The sequence below is a fragment of the Ornithorhynchus anatinus genome, chromosome 16 (genome assembly GCF_004115215.2).
Source record: "Ornithorhynchus anatinus isolate Pmale09 chromosome 16, mOrnAna1.pri.v4, whole genome shotgun sequence".
NCBI classification, from domain to species: domain Eukaryota; kingdom Metazoa; phylum Chordata; class Mammalia; order Monotremata; family Ornithorhynchidae; genus Ornithorhynchus; species Ornithorhynchus anatinus.
In genome coordinates this window covers 40,845,034-40,862,928 of record NC_041743.1, presented here as the reverse complement: position 1 = coordinate 40,862,928, position 17,895 = coordinate 40,845,034, and the positions used below count along the sequence as shown (strand labels likewise).

Sequence of the window (17,895 nt, the reverse complement as noted above, 5' to 3'; positions counted from 1 at the left end):
ACACCAAGAGAACATGTGTTAAAACCTCAACTACAAGGTAGCGTGGCTCAGTGGAAAGAGCACGGGCTTTGGAGTCAGAGGTCATGAGTTCGAATCCCAGCTCTGCCACTTGTCAGCTGTGTGACTGTGGGCAAGTCACTTAACTTCTCTGTGCCTCAGTTACCTCATCTGTAAAATGGGGATTAAGACTGTGAGCCCCACGTGGGACATCCTGATTCCCCTGTGTCTACCCCAGTGCTTAGAACACTGCTCGGCACATAGTAAGCGCTTAACAAATACCAACATTATTATTATTAAGGTGCGTCCACCAAGTAGGCCTCCTTCTCGTGACATCTCTATGGTGCCTACTCTTACTGCCCTCTACTGTCCCAGTCAGTAACTACCGAGCCACATCACTTTGATCAACAAGCTGTGCAGACGAGGAAAGGACGGTGGGTCAACAAGTCAACAGCTGCCTTCAAGGAGAGCTCCGGTCTAAGAGGAGGGAAGACAGACACACAGGATGTCCACATCAGTAAGTTCAGAGAGATAAAGCGTTGACAGGAATTCGCTGAGGGGAAGGAATTAGTTGTAGATTGGGTCATGAGGTTGGAGGATGGACTGGGTAACCAGGGAAAGCTTCCAGAAGGAGGTGGTGAGCTGATGGAAAGGAGGGAACGGGGGAGCGCAAAGGAGACGGAAGTAGAAAGGGGAAGGCTGAGGCAGATGTGGATGGAGTCGGTGGGGGAGTGGTCAGGGAGACGGGGCCAGGACTCCCTCCTATAATTACCTTTTCCCTCGTTGCCCAGGAAACCTATTTTAAAATGTGACCTGTGACGGAGACTGGGGAATAGGCAAGGGAGGTGGGAGCAGGCTTCAGCAGGACTCAACTGCTTCCTGGGATGCGGGTTCCCGGACCCCCTCCGGCAAAACATGCTGGGTAACGGCCTGTAAATGCGTGTCTGTCTCCAGAGAGGAGCCGTTTCAGCTCTTTCCTCACCGGGTCAGAGTAAGTGTTGTATTAGGACTCTGATTTTGACTCCCACTAAGCTTCTTCCCTGCCCCGTGCCTCAGTTTCCCTCAGAGAGCCCTTACAGTTACTCTGTCAGGGAGAGAGGCCGGTGGAATGCCAGATTTCAGGATATAGAGTGGCACCTTTTCCTCTGCTCAGAACGAGGAGGCGGCAAATCCATTTGGCTTCTCCTCCAGGATCTAGGGCGGCAGTGATGGTTTGGCGCTGGGTATGCAGAGAGATACGGTAATAGAGAAAAACAACTGTAAAGTGCTCTGGCAAATGTAATGCCCTAGAAATGCCAAAGAATAACAGGAGAAGCTAATCCCAAGGGTAGCAAGGATCCCGCCTGAGCTGATATTACTGAGCATTTCTGTAGCTCTTTGTATTTGCCAGGGGTTTTAGTTTCTGTTGGACCGATATCTCTGTGGAAAAGTACTGGCAGGGAGGGCTGCCTGTCCCCATCCTAGAGAGGTCATCTTGCCCACCCTTCCCCCCACAACCCTCGCCACCACCCAGGATGGTCTCTCCCCAGGCCCAGAAAAGTGGTGATCTCTTTCCAATCTGAAGTCCTCCGGGTTAGTTTTGGGGAGAAGCGGGTAGAGCATTCTCCGGTAACTATAGGGTTCAGAGAGGAAGACCATGATTATCAATCAACCAATCGATGGTACTTATTGAGCACTTACTGTGTGTAGAGCTCTTGGATGAGTACAATAAAAGAGAGTTGGTGGACTCATTCCCTGCCCACAATGATCTTACAGTCTAGATGGGGATTCTCTCTCCTCTTCCTTTTCTAACCATCCAGAGAGTCACCTCACTGGTCCAGTAACTTGTCATATTCTGGCCTCCTCCCTGATCGCCTGGTCTCCGCTCAGTATCTCACTCTTGCCTGGATTACTTTCCTTAGGTGTCAATCTGCACCATCTCTCCACTCCTCTGAAACCTCCAAGAGTTTCCCATTCCTCTCCAGATCAAGCAGAAATTCCTCACCATTGGCTTTAAGGCACTAAATCATCTCTCTCCCCACAACCCCATACCTGTCCTCTCTCTTCTCCCACTTACCCTAGCTCATACTCTTCTTTCATTCCTCTGAAGGCTCTCACTATGCCTTATTCTCATTTTTCCTGTTGCCAGTCTTTCGTTCATGCCGTCCTTCCTGCCTGGAATGCTCCTCCCCTTCACGTCCAACGGATCACTGTTCTTATCTTCAAAACCTTTCTTGAAATCACACCTCCTCCAGGGGCTTCCCTGATTAAGTTCTATTCTCCCCAGATTATAGCCCAACTGCCATTTCAGCACCCTTTGCCAACTAAGCTGTTAAATACAGCCCTCAGGAACATTTATGAATATACTTTTTATACCTTATTACATTTATTACATTTATTTTAATGATTTGCCTCCCCCACTACACCGTAAGCTCCTTGAGAGCTAGGATCATGCCTACCAGCTATATTGCATTGTATTCTTCCAAGCATTTAGTACAGTGCTCCGCACATAGTAAGCACTCAAAAAATCCTTTTTGATTGTTTTGCCTGCCAGGGACCCCATAAGGTCCAGGACAGTCTGCTTAATGTCGGTGAAGGCTGGTAAACTGTGGGCTTATTTTCAAGGTTAGGTTAGACATAACCAGTTCCCTCTTGCTGTCTGTTTTGCTCTCCCACCCGACCCCCAGCCCTTTCCAAACTCAGAGCCAGACTCACCCCTCCTCTCCTTTCTCTCCCCTTCCCCATGCTGATTTGCATTGCTGATTACCCCACTGATCTAGCTGGCCTCTTTCCTGCACATTTGCATGTTCGTTGCGAAGATAATTGCGTCCTTGTTTCTCTCATTCCCTGCAGAAAGAACATATAATTTTGGAAATCTGTACAGGCACATGTATTAGGAGAAAGACACCCAGCTTCCTCCCCAAACCTTCCTCTTCCGTCTCCTCCTTCCCACCCAAGAATTTGGGGAGGACCAGAATCTGAAAGATCTTTCCTGCTCCTTAGGCTGTTGAGATTGAATCCAATAGGTCATTCTCCTTTCCTCTAATGTTCCTCTAATGTTCCTCTAATGTTCCCCCGCAGTTTCCCTCTCACTCAGCCAACTGAATTTGGTATGGTGGGGAAGGGAGAGGAGGAGAAGGAAGGAGAAGGGAGGAGGAGGAGGAGGAAGAAGAGGAGGAGGAGAAGCAGGGGAACAGAATCTGGGAGAGCTTTTAATTAAACAATTAATCAGTCATGTTTATTGAGCATTTACAGTGTGCAGAACCCTATATTAAGATAGGGTTATTATATTGGGATAATGCAATATAACAGAGTGGGTAGACACGTTATCTGCCCACAGTGAGCTTTCAGTGTAGAGCCGGGACAGACATTAATATAAATAAACGACAGATATGTACGTAACTGCTGCGGGGCTGAGGGAGGGGTGATTAAAGGGAGCAAATCCAAGTGCAAGGGTGATACAGTAGGGAGTGGGAGAAGTTGGAATGAGGGCTTAGTCAGGGAAGGCTTCTTGGAAGAGATGTGCCTCCAATAAAGCTTTGAAGGTTTTAAAGCAAGTGTTTTTTGCCAATTGTCATATTTTGCATTGTAAGCTTCCCGTGGGCAGGGAACACATGATTTACTTCTGCGATACTTCCCCAGCCCTTCGTACAGTGCTTTGTACCATGTCGGGGCTCAGTAAGCTCAATCGCTTAGTACAGTGCTCTGCACATAGTAAGCGCTCAATGCATACTAGTGAATGAATGATGCTATTGAATGAATGAATGAATAAATGCCTTTGGTTGGTTGATTAATTTTGTGTTCCCAGCTGGGGCATGCCTTGGGGGTGTCCCGGAGCTGCCCCCCTGGCCTGGAGCTCCTGTGCCTCTGGGCATCCAACAGTGTCACTTCTGAGCCAAGACCACGTGGACCAACTAATGCCCATTGGCTTTAAAGTTTTCCGTCACCTTCTCCCCTCCTACCTCATCTCGCTTCTCTCCTTCTACAACCCAGGCTGCACAGTTCACTCCTCTAATGCCAACTGAGGCATCTCCAAGAGGACTTCCCAGACTAAACCCCACTTTTCCTCATCTCCCACAATCTTCTGCGTCACCCTGACTTGCTCCCTTTGCTCTCCCCACCCTGCCCCACAACACAATGAATATATCTATCATTTTATCTATTTCTATTTACTTGTATTGATGTCTATCTTGCCCCCTCTAGTTTGTGAGCTCATTGTAGGCAGGAATTGTCTCTTTATTGCTGTATTGTACTTTCCCAACCGTTTTTTACAGTGCTCTGCACATAGTAAGCACTCAATAAATACGATTGAATGAATGAATGAATGAATGAATGAATCTCTAGCCCAGTGACCACTGTCTTCCGCTCCTGACCTCCTGACCTCCTCTTTAACCCTTTCTTGCAAGCTGAATCGCAGGATTCCTGTCTCCCCGAGTTCCCCCACATCCAGCCAGGCCTTCTCTGTCAGGGGCAGGGGGACCTGGGAGCTGGGCCTGCCCCAGGGTCGGTCAGCAGCTGCAGCCCAGGCCTCGGGGAAGGGGAGAACGCTGGGCCGGCTTCTCGACCCAATCGATGGCGGGCCGGCCCCTAGCGGCTCCAGCTCTGAGACTCCCGCTCCCTTCCAGGTTGGGTTACGATATCGATCCAGGACTCTGTGTCCATTAACCCGGAGCTCTGCCCTGTCTGCCCCTCAGCCCCTCCTCACCCAGACTAAGTCCCATTTTTCCTGATCTCCCACTCCCTGCTGCGTTGCCCTGACTTCCTCCCTTTACTCTTCCTCCCTCTCCCTCCTTCCCATGTATCTGTCTGTCATTTTATTTATTTATAGTGATGTCTGTTCATCTGCACTGTTGCCTGTCTCCTGCTGCCCTGCCCGCCCCCCGCAAAGACTGTGAGCTCACTGAGGGCAGAGACTGTTACTCTGTATTGCTGTACTGTATTAATAATAATAATCATGGTATTTGTGAAACACTTACTATGAGCCAAGCACTGTTCTAAGTACTGGGGTAGATACAAAGTAATCAGGTTGTCCCACGTGGGGCTCACAGACTCAATCCCCATTTTACAGATGAGATAACTGAGCAACAGAGAAGTTAAGTAGCTTGCCCAAGGTCACACAGCAGACAAGTGGCAGAGCCAGGATTAGAACCTACGTCCTCTGGCTCCCAAGCCTGTGCTCTTTCCACAAAGCCACACTGCCTCTATTGTACTTTTCCAAGCGCTTAGTACAGTTCTCTGCACACAGTAAGCACTCAATAAATACAATTGAATGAATGAATGAAAAGAGAGCACAGAGCCCGGAGGAGGAGGAGGCCACAGTCCACTGAGCCAGGCCTGTGGCAGAGGGTCCGTCCAACCCAGGTGGGTACAGACCTCCCTTCACCACCCCAACCAAGGCTTCAAGTCCCAACCCCACCGCCCAGCCTGGATGCCCTTCTCTCAGCAGCCCCGCCAGCTTTCCCTCCCGGGGAGGGGAGGAAAGGGGTGCGGGTGACGTTGGCCCCTCCAAGGTGGGGAGGAGGAGAGAGCGAGGGGCCAACTTGAAGAAGACAATGGCCAAAAATAACCATGTCAGATCATGCCAGCGGGGCTCCTCACACATGCCTGGAATACTACTTTCCTCATTTCTTCTCTCCTGCTTTTGGCTGCGAGGATAATTGGGTCAGAGCGGTAACCATGGAGATGTTGGAGTAGAGTCTATGGCTCCGCCCGAGTCTCTCTCATCTCTCTCTCTCTCCTTGATGTCTCTCGTTTTCCCTTGCTCTTCTCCGCAACCAGCCCTTCAGAATGAACTAGGTAGGCAACCCACGGCTTGAACCGGGAATGGGGGGCGAGGGTTGGCTCTCTGTTCGGGAAAGCCGCTAGATTTTGGTAGGACGAGAGAGGTGGGGAAGGGGCTGAGGGTTCTGGGTGGGTGGGTCTACGTGCTCCAATCCTGCTCCTCACTATAACCAAGGGGACTCTCAGAGTGGGCTAAGATATGGCTAGTGCTCTCTCGCTCTCTTCATCCCTTCCTCGGTTCTTCAGTCCGTCTATCCCTTCCTCCCTCCCTCCTTCTCTCTTTCCCTGTCCCCCTCTCTCTCTTCCCCTCTCTCCCTCTTTCAATTTGGAGTGTGGTGGGAGAGCAGGGGAGCTGCTAAATGGGGTCTGTCTGGGTCTCCCACAACCCACAAAAGGCAACAGTCTCTTCTGACAGTGGAAAGGGTGGATCGAGGCACTAGAATAGCTCTATCCGTGTTTGTGTGTGTAGCTCTGTGTTGTGTGTGTTGGGTGGTGTGTTTGTGGGTGTGTGTGTCTCTGTGGGGTTGTGTGCTTGTGTTTGGTATCTGTGGGCATGTCTGTATATGTGTTATGTTGCGTGTTTTTGTGTGTGTTGTGTGTTTTTGTGTGTGTGTGTGTGTGGTGTGTTTGTGTGTGTTTGTTTTTGTGTGTGTGTTGTGTGTTTGTGTGTTGTGTGTTTTTGTGTGTATGTGTGTGTGTTGTGTGTGTGCTGTCCCTCCCCAACTCAGGGCAGGATACCCGCAGCAGACCACCAAACCACGGCTGAAATCCCTTTATCTGCTCCAGCTGAGGTTGCAGCTGGGTTGGGCTGCCAAATGGGAAGTGTGCGTGAGTGTGTGAGTGTGAGTGTGTGTGTGTGTGTCTGTTGGGGGGTTTGGCTGGCGACAATTGGAGGAATGTAGTGTTGGTTGCCTTGCCAGGAGTTGAGGCCAGAGATCACAGAGGGTCCCAGACACCAGTCACCAGGGGGAGCAGGGAAGCAGGGAGCGGGAAGTGGGAAGCAGGAAATGGGAAGTGTGGACATGGGGAAGAGGGAAGTAGGGATGTGCGAAGTAGGGGAATAGGATGCTGGGAAGTAGAAGCTGAGTTCCATCTCCTTCCTCCCCGCATCCTCCTCCCTCTCCCCATCACCATGAAGTAGCGTCGGGGGGCAGGGGCCCTTGTGCAAGCACCCAAGGCCACCCTCGTGCTGTTCTGGGACGGGCCTGGGTCCCCTCCACAAGGCCGTAGGCATTGCGCCCGCTGTCTCTGGGGGCATCCCAGTCCCGGGGCCCCGGTACGCTCCTAGAAACCCCGATCTGGGCTTCTTCCCGATTCTCCCTCTGCTGGGGGCCACCTGCCTGCCTGGAAGCCAGGATCGCTGTCCAGTGAGGTGTGGAAGGGCCTTCCCAGAAAAGAAGCTGCTCCAGAGCAGTTGACAGAGGCCGGGTTCATCCTGCCCCTTCCAGATGGCGAGCTCCTTGCCTAAGGTAGAGAGAGAAGTCCGAAGCTGGAGCTCCGGAGAAGAGGCTGGTGCTGAGGGGTCGGAGAAGTCGAAACGAGCCCTTCTGCCCCCTTCGATCAATCAGTCAATCCATCAGTGGTATTTATTGAGCATTTATTGCGCGCAGAGCACCGTACCAAGTACTCATGCCGGGACGACGTATCAGAGTCGCTAGGCACATTCCCCGCCTTCATCTGGGGACTCCTCAATCGCCTCCTTCTCCCACCTCATCTCATCTTCCACCCACAGCGTGGGAGGTCGGAGTCCAGGGTGGAATTGGCTCTAAAAATATCATTTCAACATTTACCTGCCCCGAGTAGCATTTATTCAATAACGTCATGACTAATATCCCTGCTGGACTCGCAGACCCTTTCCAGAGAAGTGATAAATTGGCGAGTTAGGGGGGCAGCCCTCCCGGCTCTCTGGAAAGGCCCTCTGCAAGGGCCCGCTGTCTGCAGACGGGCAGACAGGTGGACAGACCTCTACCCCCGGGAGGTTACCAGGTGGACGCCGTCCCCCCGGCACCCCTCTGAACGTCACTTCTTTCCTCTCCAGAGCAGTTTCTCCTTTTCTGGGGAGCCCCAGGGGTGGCACTGACAGCCCCGTCCTCGGAAGGGGCAGTTGGGGGAGCATGCGTGGAGCTGTTCCCTCTAGTCCTCATCTGTGTCAGTTGGGGGTGGAAGAGCTGGGGGGGGTCTCACTTGAAGCCTTTCCAACTCCTCCAGGGGGACAACGGGTTCTTCTGGCTTTAATCTAGGGGTAAGCAGCCTTGTCTGAGATGGCCGTGCCAGCTGAATCCCCCCTTCTGCTATTCTGCACACCGCTCTTGGCCTGCCCTCTGCCACCTTGTGCCCTCTGTCAAGATGCCAGGCTAGCCCTGGGACTCTAGCAGATGGAAGTCCAGAGGTTGAAGCCGGAGCCAAGCTGAATGCTTCCCCTTCCCCCTCACTCCTGCTGCCTCCGGGCCCTGGGTAACCCCTGGGTCAAGCCTGAGGCTGGTTCAGCTGGGAGCCATGTGCCAGCCCCCCCACCAGTTATTGATTCCAGGCTCTTGGAAGCTGTGTGCTAGTCCCAATCGATGGCCGGTTCCAACCCCTTGGACGTTGTGTGCCAGGCCCCACTGGTGGCCTGTTCCAGGTTCTTGAGGGCTGTGTGCCAGCACCCCCTCCTCCCCCCGGTGGCTGATTCCAGGCTCTTGGGGGCTCTGTGCCAGTTCCCACCCGTGGCCAGTTCTGGACTTCCCCAGGGGTTGGGACCATTGCCTGGGGATCTGGGACTTTTGCAGGAGGGAGCCCCGCTCCTCCCCCTGCCTTTAACTGCCTACCAAACAGCTATGACCTCAGGAAAGATCCTTGGAAGGGGGTGGTGGGGATCCCTCTGACCGGGCCCTCCAGTGCTCCGTCAGGACTCATTCTGACCTTCCCCCCTGGAATTCTGGAGGATCGGCCCAGCCTACTGGCCACCTATTGGCTCCCTGCAGATGGCTTCTGGCTGAGCACTCGGTGGACCCCAGGCGTCTCTCCAGGATGCCCTTCCTCTGGGACCCCCACGCTCCCAGCCGCTGGGCTGTCCCGGGGAAGGAACTGTCTTCCTGGAATTCATCATTTACCTTTACCTGGAAGACAGATGATGGCGGATGCCAGAGGGTTTCAAATATTCATAGAGGAGGAAGGGAAGGAGGAAGTGAGGAAGAGAAGAAGGAGGAAGAGGAGAAAGGGAAATGAGTGACTGGGTTCTAAATGAGTCTTACTTTCCACACTCTTCTCAGCCACAGCTCTGAGAACTGGGAAGACACCCCGGGATTGCCCAGGCCTGGGTTGCAGGTTCAAATTCCGGGCCCATCCCCAACCTGAGGCAAGACTGCAGAGTTGCCCTCTTTAGGTTGACTGGAGGGGGTTGAACCTCTGTTATATTGGATTCTCCCAAGTGTTTAGTACAGTGCTCTGCATTCAGTAAGTGCTCAGTAAAGATTGATTGATTGACTGACTGGTTTTCTGATTCCTCTGAGGCCAAAACAAGGGCTAACCATTTTAGCTAATGGAGGGATTTAGGTTGGCCACCAGAAATAGCTATCTGATTATTAGGGGTATGAGTTTTGATAGTGTAAGAAGGGAATAGAATCACCTTCTCGGGAGCCTTTACAGACCAGGATAGGCTGCAGTCCTCTACCTGGAATGGTGAGAACCTATCCAGAGGCAGAGGGATGGACTAGATGAGCTGTCAAGTGCCCCCTCCAACCAGAATGTTATTGGTTTTTGTTTGGTTTTTGTTCAATAATCGCTCCCACAAAGTTTCAGCTCAACAGCCTCTAGAGAATTCGCTTAGCTTTGGCCCCCGTCCCCCAAATTACTCTCTGACTTTCACAGTCCAGTGCAGTCACAGTCACAGTCACAATTCACAGTCCCTTCTGAGGGGGGTCCCAGGGGCAACCCCTTTCCTCAGGGGCTGGTGGTCCTCAAGGCTCTGGACTCTCCAGCCCAGGCTGGGTGAGTTTTCCCATTTTGGGATGACACCGTCTTTGCATTCTAAAATGTAATGGTATTCACTGAGAGCCGGTGGGGTACAGCACAGTGTTCTAGGGGAACATAAAAAGGAAATGAAAGACGTGATCCCTGCCCTCAAAGAGTTTACTCTCTAATGAATGTGAATGAGTGCAACCAGCCAAATCTGCTCCTCTGCTCCTTATCCCTCCAACATCCCATTCTGTATTTCCCCTCTATCCCCTCCCCATTCCTTTCCACCACCACTCATAGCAAGTCCCCTTTCTCTCTAGCCCAGCCTCTAGCTCCCCCTCCCCCCCCCCCCCCCCCCGCCTCGGAAGCCCTCCAGGAAGCACCACCCAACTCCAACCAGCCCATCTAACAGCCAGAGACCCACGGCGGGAAGATTCACGCCGTCCAGAACTTGATCGGTTCCAGCTAGCTGTCCCTCGTCCTGATTAAGGCCATCTTTCATGTTCAAAACTGACACACTTGACGGCGGGGCTGTATCCATGAAAAGACCAGCCCACGGCCCCGTTCCTCCACACTGTGAGCCCACCAAGGAAGGTCTTTGGGTTGGAGGTGCGCTTTGCTATTTGCAGTGCTTGGCCTTGTTCTCAGTGCTGCCTCTTGCTATCAAGTTCCTCCCGGTATCTTCACCCTAAAAGAGCCCCTCCATGCCCAGTCGCTCCTGCTGGGCTGGCCCATCTCGGCGGCCCTCCCCTCCATTTCATCTTTCGAGGTTGTGGTTTGTGGGCAGTTGAAGTGTTTTTCCTGTCCCCCTTGTCCTTGGTCTCCCGCTCCCAGCTCGCTGGGTGGCAGATGTTCGGATATCCTGCCGTCTTTTGTTCTCCTGGGTGGCCCTGAGCACCGCTTTAGTGCGGGAGGACAGACTGACTGCATCCAGGAACCACAGTGCTGCTGGTGCCACCTTGCCGGGGGTCATGGAGGGCAGCTCGAGGCTACCCCCATGGACTCACATGTGTCATCTGGGGAAGATCCAGGTCGGTCAGCCAGCCACGCTAGGGGCCGGATGCCATTGCGGCTCGGAAAATCTTTGGCTTGGCTGGCCATCACATCCCCGTCTGCCAGGTTTCCCCGGACGTGGTGGCCTCCTGGATTTGTCTGTCTCCCCCATTCTAGACTGTAAGCCCGGGGTGGGCAGGAATTGTCTCTCTTTATTGCCGAATTGTACTTTCCAAGTGCTTAGAACAGTGCTCTGCACACAGTAAGCGCTCAATAAATGCGACTGAATGAATGAATGATCTCTACTTCTTTGTCTGTTTGTGCATCTTTGGATAATATGCTCCACTAATGAAAAGCACAGCAGTTTTTCACCATATCCCGTTCTACTGAGAGGACAGGGTCATGCGAGGGGCATTTCAGCAGGGAGGCCCAAATAGAGAAATAAAATAATTCTTACAGAGACAAACTTGATTAGGAAACATAGGTGCCAACTCTTCATTTTGAATAAGTGGTGGAAAAGGGGTTTTTGCAAAGGGATTGAGTGGGATGGGGCAGGGGAGAGGTAGGTATGCTTTAAGGAGCTAAGAGGTAAAAAAAAAAAAAAAAAGAAAGGCAGGCTGATCGTGGCAAGTCACTTAACTGCTCCGGGCCTCAATTTCTCCATCTGTAAAATGGGGATACGATTCCCGTTTTCCTTGCTTCTTAGATTGTGAACCTTTACGGGACAGGGACTATATCCACTAGATTGTAAGTTCCTAGAAGGCAGGGATCATGTCTACCAACTCTACTGCACACAGTAAACGCTCTATGAGATACCACTGATGTCTGCTCTGATCTGATCTTGTATCATGCTCCCCCAACCATTAAGTTCAGTGCTCTGCACGCAGTAAGTGCTTAATAGATACCATCGATCGATCGAGTGATGTTTTTAGCACAGTGCTAAACATATTCATTACTAAGCACGTTGTAAAAACTATAATAGTAATAATTCTAAAGAAAACATTGGAGTAGCTTACCTCCAGACTCTAAACTGGTACCACCAGGTGAGCCGTGACGGAAAAGCGGGACCCCCATGGGAATGCCAGCTTGTGTTTACCCACCGGTGCCTGTGTTCCCTCCATCTTGCTGGTAAACCCTCCTCCCACTCTGCCAGCCTGGCACCCTCTACCCGGAGGCTCTGCCAGCACCCAAGCTCCCAGCTGGGAACTTGCCAATGGTGCCTCTGATTGGCCACCTGTTAGCTGGGGCTGATGGGCCCTGTGGTCTGGACTCTGAGGGCACAGCAGAAGAGGAACCAGGCCCAGCCGATCCGGCGGGGCTCCCCATCCAAAGAGGGCCTCTGGCCCTCCAGCAGTCAGACCTTAGGTGGTAAACCCACAACGAGAACTCCACTGGCAGAAGCAGGGAGAGTTCCAAAGTGCTTTGAGATCCACAGAGAGGGGGTCTCCTAGCAGGAAATCCCCAGGCTTCTGGAGAGTGGACAGCAGCGCTTTGCCAGTAGATGTGAACGAAGGAGAAGCGGCTCTAGACAACCTGGGTGGGTGAAAGATCTGTAGAGGAGCTGGAGGCAGGAGTTGGGCTCTATAGGGCTTTGGCCCGGGAGTAGGGCTCTGGAGTGGACTAGCCTGGGAACTGGGCTCCATCAACTGGCCCAGAAGCTGGGTTCTGGAATGGTCTGGGGCAGGTTCTGGCCTCCGGAAGGGGTTGGCACCAGCTCAGACCCACGGAAAGTTTAGTTACTAATGAACAGGGACAGAGCGTGGACACTCTCAGTTCACTCCTGTGGCGAGTTGTGAGAAAGGTGTGTGAGGGGGTGGGCCAGCCAGAGAAATCATCTTCAGCAGAACATCTGAGATCAGAAGTGGCAAGGAGTTTGGGGAAAGAACTGCTCCTGTTCTTTAGGTGGGTTGTGACAGGGAAGTGTTTGAACGGTGAATGGAGACGATTCTGATGATTTTGATGATTTTGATGTTTCCGGAAAGGAACACTGAAACTGGTTGCAGTCAAAATGACTCCATTCTCTGGTCCCAAGGGCCGCAGGCTCTGAATCTCATCTAGAGGGGTGAGATGACATTTCTGGTTACCTCAGGCATCTTTCATCACCTCACAATGATCCTCCTCCATCTCCTCCTCCTCCTCCTCCTCCAAATCATCACCTGTACTGATTCAGTACCTTCTGAGGGGCGAGCACTGCATGAAATCTTTAGAAAAGAATTAGATAGCTGGGTCCCTGCCCTGTGGAGGTTTACAATCTGATGGAGGAGTGCTAAAGCTGGCAGGAGCCATGTGAGGTCATATCAGCCATCCCCCTGCCTCTAGATACCGGGAGACCCTCCATTCTAAACATCTCTTTAGGAGAAAAGACTTCCCAGTGATCCTTGGTCCTTGGCAGCAGGGATTTGAGGCAATTCATTTTAAATTGCACCGGGGCGGGGGGTTGGGGGGGGTGATTGGGATTAGACTGTGATGAGTAATGCGTTCCTCTCTTCTCTCTCTTTCCCCCAGTCAAAGCTCCCACGGGTGTCCCGCCCAGGTGATGATGTTGAACGGGGACACGGGCTCCTCCTCCTCCTCGCCCTCCTCGTCGTCTACCAGGATCGTGGTCCGCAGCTCTAGTGTCAGTGGCGAGATGTACAATGGGGAGAAGGGCGGGGGTGGGGGGCCGGCAGAAGCGGGCAGCTTGACGGCCAAGAAGCGACGCAGCAGCCTCGGGGCTAAGATGGTGGCCATCGTGGGCCTCTCCCAGTGGAGCAAGAGCACGCTTCAGCTCAACCAGCCCGGTGAGTATTCCCGACCGGGAATCGCAGCCGGGCGTCCCGCTGATGGGGAGAGCCGTTGGGGGGGTTCTGGGAGCGAGGAGCTGGGAGACCACCCCAAGACCTTCCACTCCAGGCACCTCAACCTATTCTTTGGAGGAAGGTGGGGGCCTGAACCTGATTATGATAATGATGGTACTTAATTCGCGCTGACTATGGCCCAAGCAAATGGGCTAAGCATTGGAGTAGATTAATAATAATAATTGTGGTATTTGTTAAGTGCTGACGCTGTACCAGGTACTGTACTAAGTGCTGTGGTAGATATAAATTGATCGGGTTGGACACAGTCCCTGTCCCATGTAAGGCTCACAGTCTTCATCCCCATTTTACAGATGAGATAACCAGGGCACAAAGAAGTGAAGTGACTTGCCCAAGATCACACAGCAGACAAGTGGCAGAGCCAGGATTAGAACTCAGATCCTTCTGACTCCCAGGCCCATGCTCTATCCACTAGGCCATGCTCCTTCTCTAAACTGTAGACTTTGAGCTCGTTATGGGCAGGGAACGTGTCCACTAATTCTGTTATATTGTCCTCTCCCAGGTGCTTAGTTCAGTGCTTAGTAAGAAATCAATAAATACCACTGATTGGTAAATAAGTCATTCCGAGACAGTCCTTGCCCCACACAGGGCTCAGGGTCTAAGAGGGAAGGAGAAAGGGCATCTTGTCCCCATTTTTCAGATGAGGAAACGGAGGCAGAGAGTGGTTAAGTGGCTTTCCCAAGGAAGCACAGCAGGTGAGAGGCAGGGCCAGGTTTAAAAAACTCAATAATAATTGTAATATCTGTGAAGCACTTACTACGTATCAAGCACTTTACTAAACGCTGGGGTCACTACAAAATAATCAGGCCAGACACAGTCCCTGACCTACTCCAGGGTCACAGTATAAATAGGAAGGAGTACAGGTATTAAATCCCCAATTTCCAGATGAGAAAACTGAAGCACAGAGAAATTAAGTGACTTGCCCAGAATCACACAATAGGCAGCGGGCAAAGCCAGGGTTAGAACTCAGGTTCTCTGAATCCCAGGCCCGTGTTCTTTCCACTAGACCATTCTGCTTCTCAACCTAAAACCCTGAGGGCAGAGGTCAGGACTAATATTTCTTCTCAATATTATATAAACTCCCAGTATAGCACTCAACATGCAATACTGGTGATGGTGGTGGCAGAAAAGTGGTCACTGGAGGCGCTGCTGGAAATTTCCCAACGTGCTTATCTTCTATATCCCCCAGAGAGTAGTACAGTGCTTGGCACATTGTAAGCACTGAACAGATAAATGAATTGAAAACGTACATTTTTATCCCTACAACTTCCGCTTCAGCATTGCCGGCCCCTACACACTCGTGTACTCACAATCTCCCTTTAAATTTTTGTGCCTATTTTGCACACCCTATTTCTAATGAAGTAATTCAAGTACAACTCTCCTTTTCCTTCTACTACTCATTCTACTAATTCTATTGTTCCCAAGTGCAGTGTAGAGTTCTCTGTTCCCAGGAAAAGCACTGTAAATGTTGTTGAGTGATTGAGACGGTGAGGACAATGATGGTTGCTGAAGCGCCTCTCTCACCTGATCTTTATAATAATAATATTAATGATAATAATGAGCTCGTTGTGGGCGGGGAATGTGTCTGATTCTTGTATTGTACTCTCCCAAGAGCTTAGTATGGGGCTCAGCACACAGTAAGCTCTCAATATATGCGACTGAACGAAAGAATGATAATAGTAGTGGTTAAACATTTACTATGCACCAAACACTCTACTAAGCGCTGAGGTAGATGTGAGATCATCAGGTCCCACATGAGGCTCACAGTCTAAGCAGAAAGGAGAACAAGTATTGAATCCCCACGTTGCAGATGAGGGAACTGAAGCACAGAGAACTGAAGTGACTTGTCCAAGGCCAAACGGGTGGCTAGTGGCCTAGCAGGATTAGAACCCAGGTCCTCTGACTTCCAGACCCGAGTCCTTTAATAACAATAGTAATGTTGGTATTTGTTAAGCGCTTACTATGTGCAGAGCACCGTTCTAAGCTCTGGGGGTAGATACAGGGTCATCAGGTTGTCCCGCGGGAGGCTCACAGTTAACCCCCATTTTACAGATGAGGTAACTGAGGCAAGAGAAGTTAAGTGACTTGCCCATAGTCCCACAGCTGACAAGTGGCAGAGCCAGGATCCAAACCCATGACCTCTGACTCCCCAGCTCGGGCTCTTTCCACTGAGCCACGCTGCTTCACGCTGCTTCTTTCCATTAGACCATACTGCTTCTCTTTTTCAAACTTCTTTCCCAGCTTAAGCTTGGGAAACTCAACACGCTTCGTATCTGGGGGGTCTTCCCTCCCAGGTGGGTTAGTAAAGAGCGGAGGCCGGGGTTTTGGGTCCACCACACCTTCAGAACCACCGACAGGGCCTCCGGCTGCCTCTGGGCCTCCAGCAGCCTCTGGAGCAGAGGCAGTGCCCGTGTCTCTAGTGATCTGGTTTGATCCCCAGCATTGGTGAGACGGGCAGTGAGGGATGCTTGGCCTGGAGACTCGGGGGATTGAAAGAGTGAGAAATAGATTCCCAACGGCACAAACTCCCTTCCCTTGGAGGAGATGACTCCGTCCTCCACCCTCCTCCCATCCCCACCCTCCCCTCTCTGAGCCTTCCTTAGCTGGGCCCGGAAGTTGAAGGGGCCAAGGCATTAGCCGGCAAGTGGAGAAATCAGTGACAATAATAATAGCTCTAGTTGTCTGTTAAGCGCTTACTAACTACTGTACTGAGTGCTGGAGTGGATACAAGCAAATGCAACTGGACACGGTCCCACATGGGGCTCTCAGTCTTAATCCTCATTTTACAGAGGAGGTCACTGAGGCACAGAGAAGTGAAGTGACTTGCACAAGGTCACTCCACAGACGAGTGGCGGAGCCGGGACTGGAACCCAGATCCTTCTGATTCCCAGGCCCGTGCTCTATCCAACTAGGTAACACTGGTTCTCAGGTGGAGAAATGGGCCTGGATGTGTTTTCTCTTCTTCTGGAGGGAATGCTGCACCTAACAGGAGACTGGGGGAAGCTGGGTCCCTGACTTGGAGGAGGTCACTGACCAAACAAAGAGGTCAGAACAGGAGGGGATGGGCTTCAGCTGCATCAGGACGGAGCTGGGTGAAGCACAAAGAGGAACTTCCTGACTGTAAGGGGGATTAAAAACCGGAACGAGTACTGAGGGAAGGCATGATGGAGTTCTCACTGGAACCGGAAAACTAGAAAGAGAGAACAGACTCCCACGTGTCCTCGATAGGTTAGGTGTTCCCCGGCCCGGAGGCAGAGGGCTGGACTAGGTGACCTCTCATGGAGTTTTCCAACCCTACCATTCCAGGTCCTGTGATGGGTCTGGTTGCTGGCGACCTTATTTCTCAGTCCGGTCCAGATCTTGGTAACTGAGGCGCATCTAGCTGCCATCTCATCCAGCCCCCTGCCTCCCAGCTTCACGTTAAAAAACATTCCCGAGAGATGGGAGACAGTGTCCTCTCCTCTCCAGTGACGGAACAGTCTAGGAAGCAGCTGCTGAGCCCCTCCCCCGAGGGGGCTGCATTGCAGTGGCCGAGTCGTTTAAGGCAGGAATGAGTGGGGAGGGGCTGGAGGGGAATACATGGAGGGAGAGGAGAGAAGCAGGAACGGGGGTCCCTGTAGCCCCCAAGCGTGTCATGTGCTGGGTTGCTCTCTAGGAGGATATCCAGTTCCAAAGACATTGCAGCCCTCTCCCCCTGCCCGGCCCCCCCCGAGGTAAGTTGGGAGCGGGGGCGAGGGCAGAGGAAGGAACCCACGAAATTAAGTCATAGTCAGGATCGGGGGGTCACACCCTTGGAAAGTGGAAGAGAAACTGGGGTGTAAAGAGCACACACACACACACACCCCCCCAACTTTCCCTCACTTGTCTTCTCCCCCACCTTCTTGAGGGCATCGCTTCTGGGGGCAGTCCCCTGGGGACCCCTTTGTCTTTCACCTGTCGCCTGCCCCAGCCTTCCATGCTTGCAGTCAATCAATCAATCAATGGTATTTATAGAGCACTTTCCATGTGCAGTGCACTGTACTAAGCGTTTGGGAGAGTACAATAGAGTAAGTTGCCTGGAGCTCTCTGCTCAACCCACTCCCCTTCCCACTCTCTAGCCGAGACTCGGGCCAGGCTTCCCCAGCCCCCGCCCCGGCCCCCTCCCCAAGGCCCCCGGAAAGCCTGTGGAAAACCAGTCTTCTCCCTCCCCCGGGTTGGTTGCTTTTCCTTTTCCTTGCCTCGGCCCCCCACAGCAACAGCCAATGAGGTCCTTTCAGCCTTCCTCCCTCCCTCCCTTCCCCGCACCCTCCCACCCAACCCCTCTCCCAAATCCCTGTCCGGCCTCGTGGGAATCCAGGAGTCCGAGATGGCTTCT

The 17,895-nt window shown here is 52.2% G+C and overlaps 1 protein-coding gene across 2 annotated transcripts in view; it reads left to right on the top strand.

The window, feature by feature from the left end:
• The window catches only part of RIMS3 (regulating synaptic membrane exocytosis 3), a 45,184-nt gene that overhangs the window by 12,575 nt on the left and 14,714 nt on the right, over positions 1-17,895 (top strand). Inside the window, exons 1-2 of one of the 2 annotated variants that reach the window (XM_029080921.2) lie at positions 5,683-5,772; positions 13,192-13,466. In XM_029080921.2, the coding sequence (XP_028936754.1) occupies positions 13,223-13,466 (244 nt within the window). In that variant the 5' untranslated portion in view covers positions 5,683-5,772; positions 13,192-13,222. Of the gene's footprint in view, positions 1-5,682; positions 5,773-13,191; positions 13,467-17,895 lie in introns of those variants that run through there. The other variant, XM_029080920.2, reaches the window with a different exon arrangement.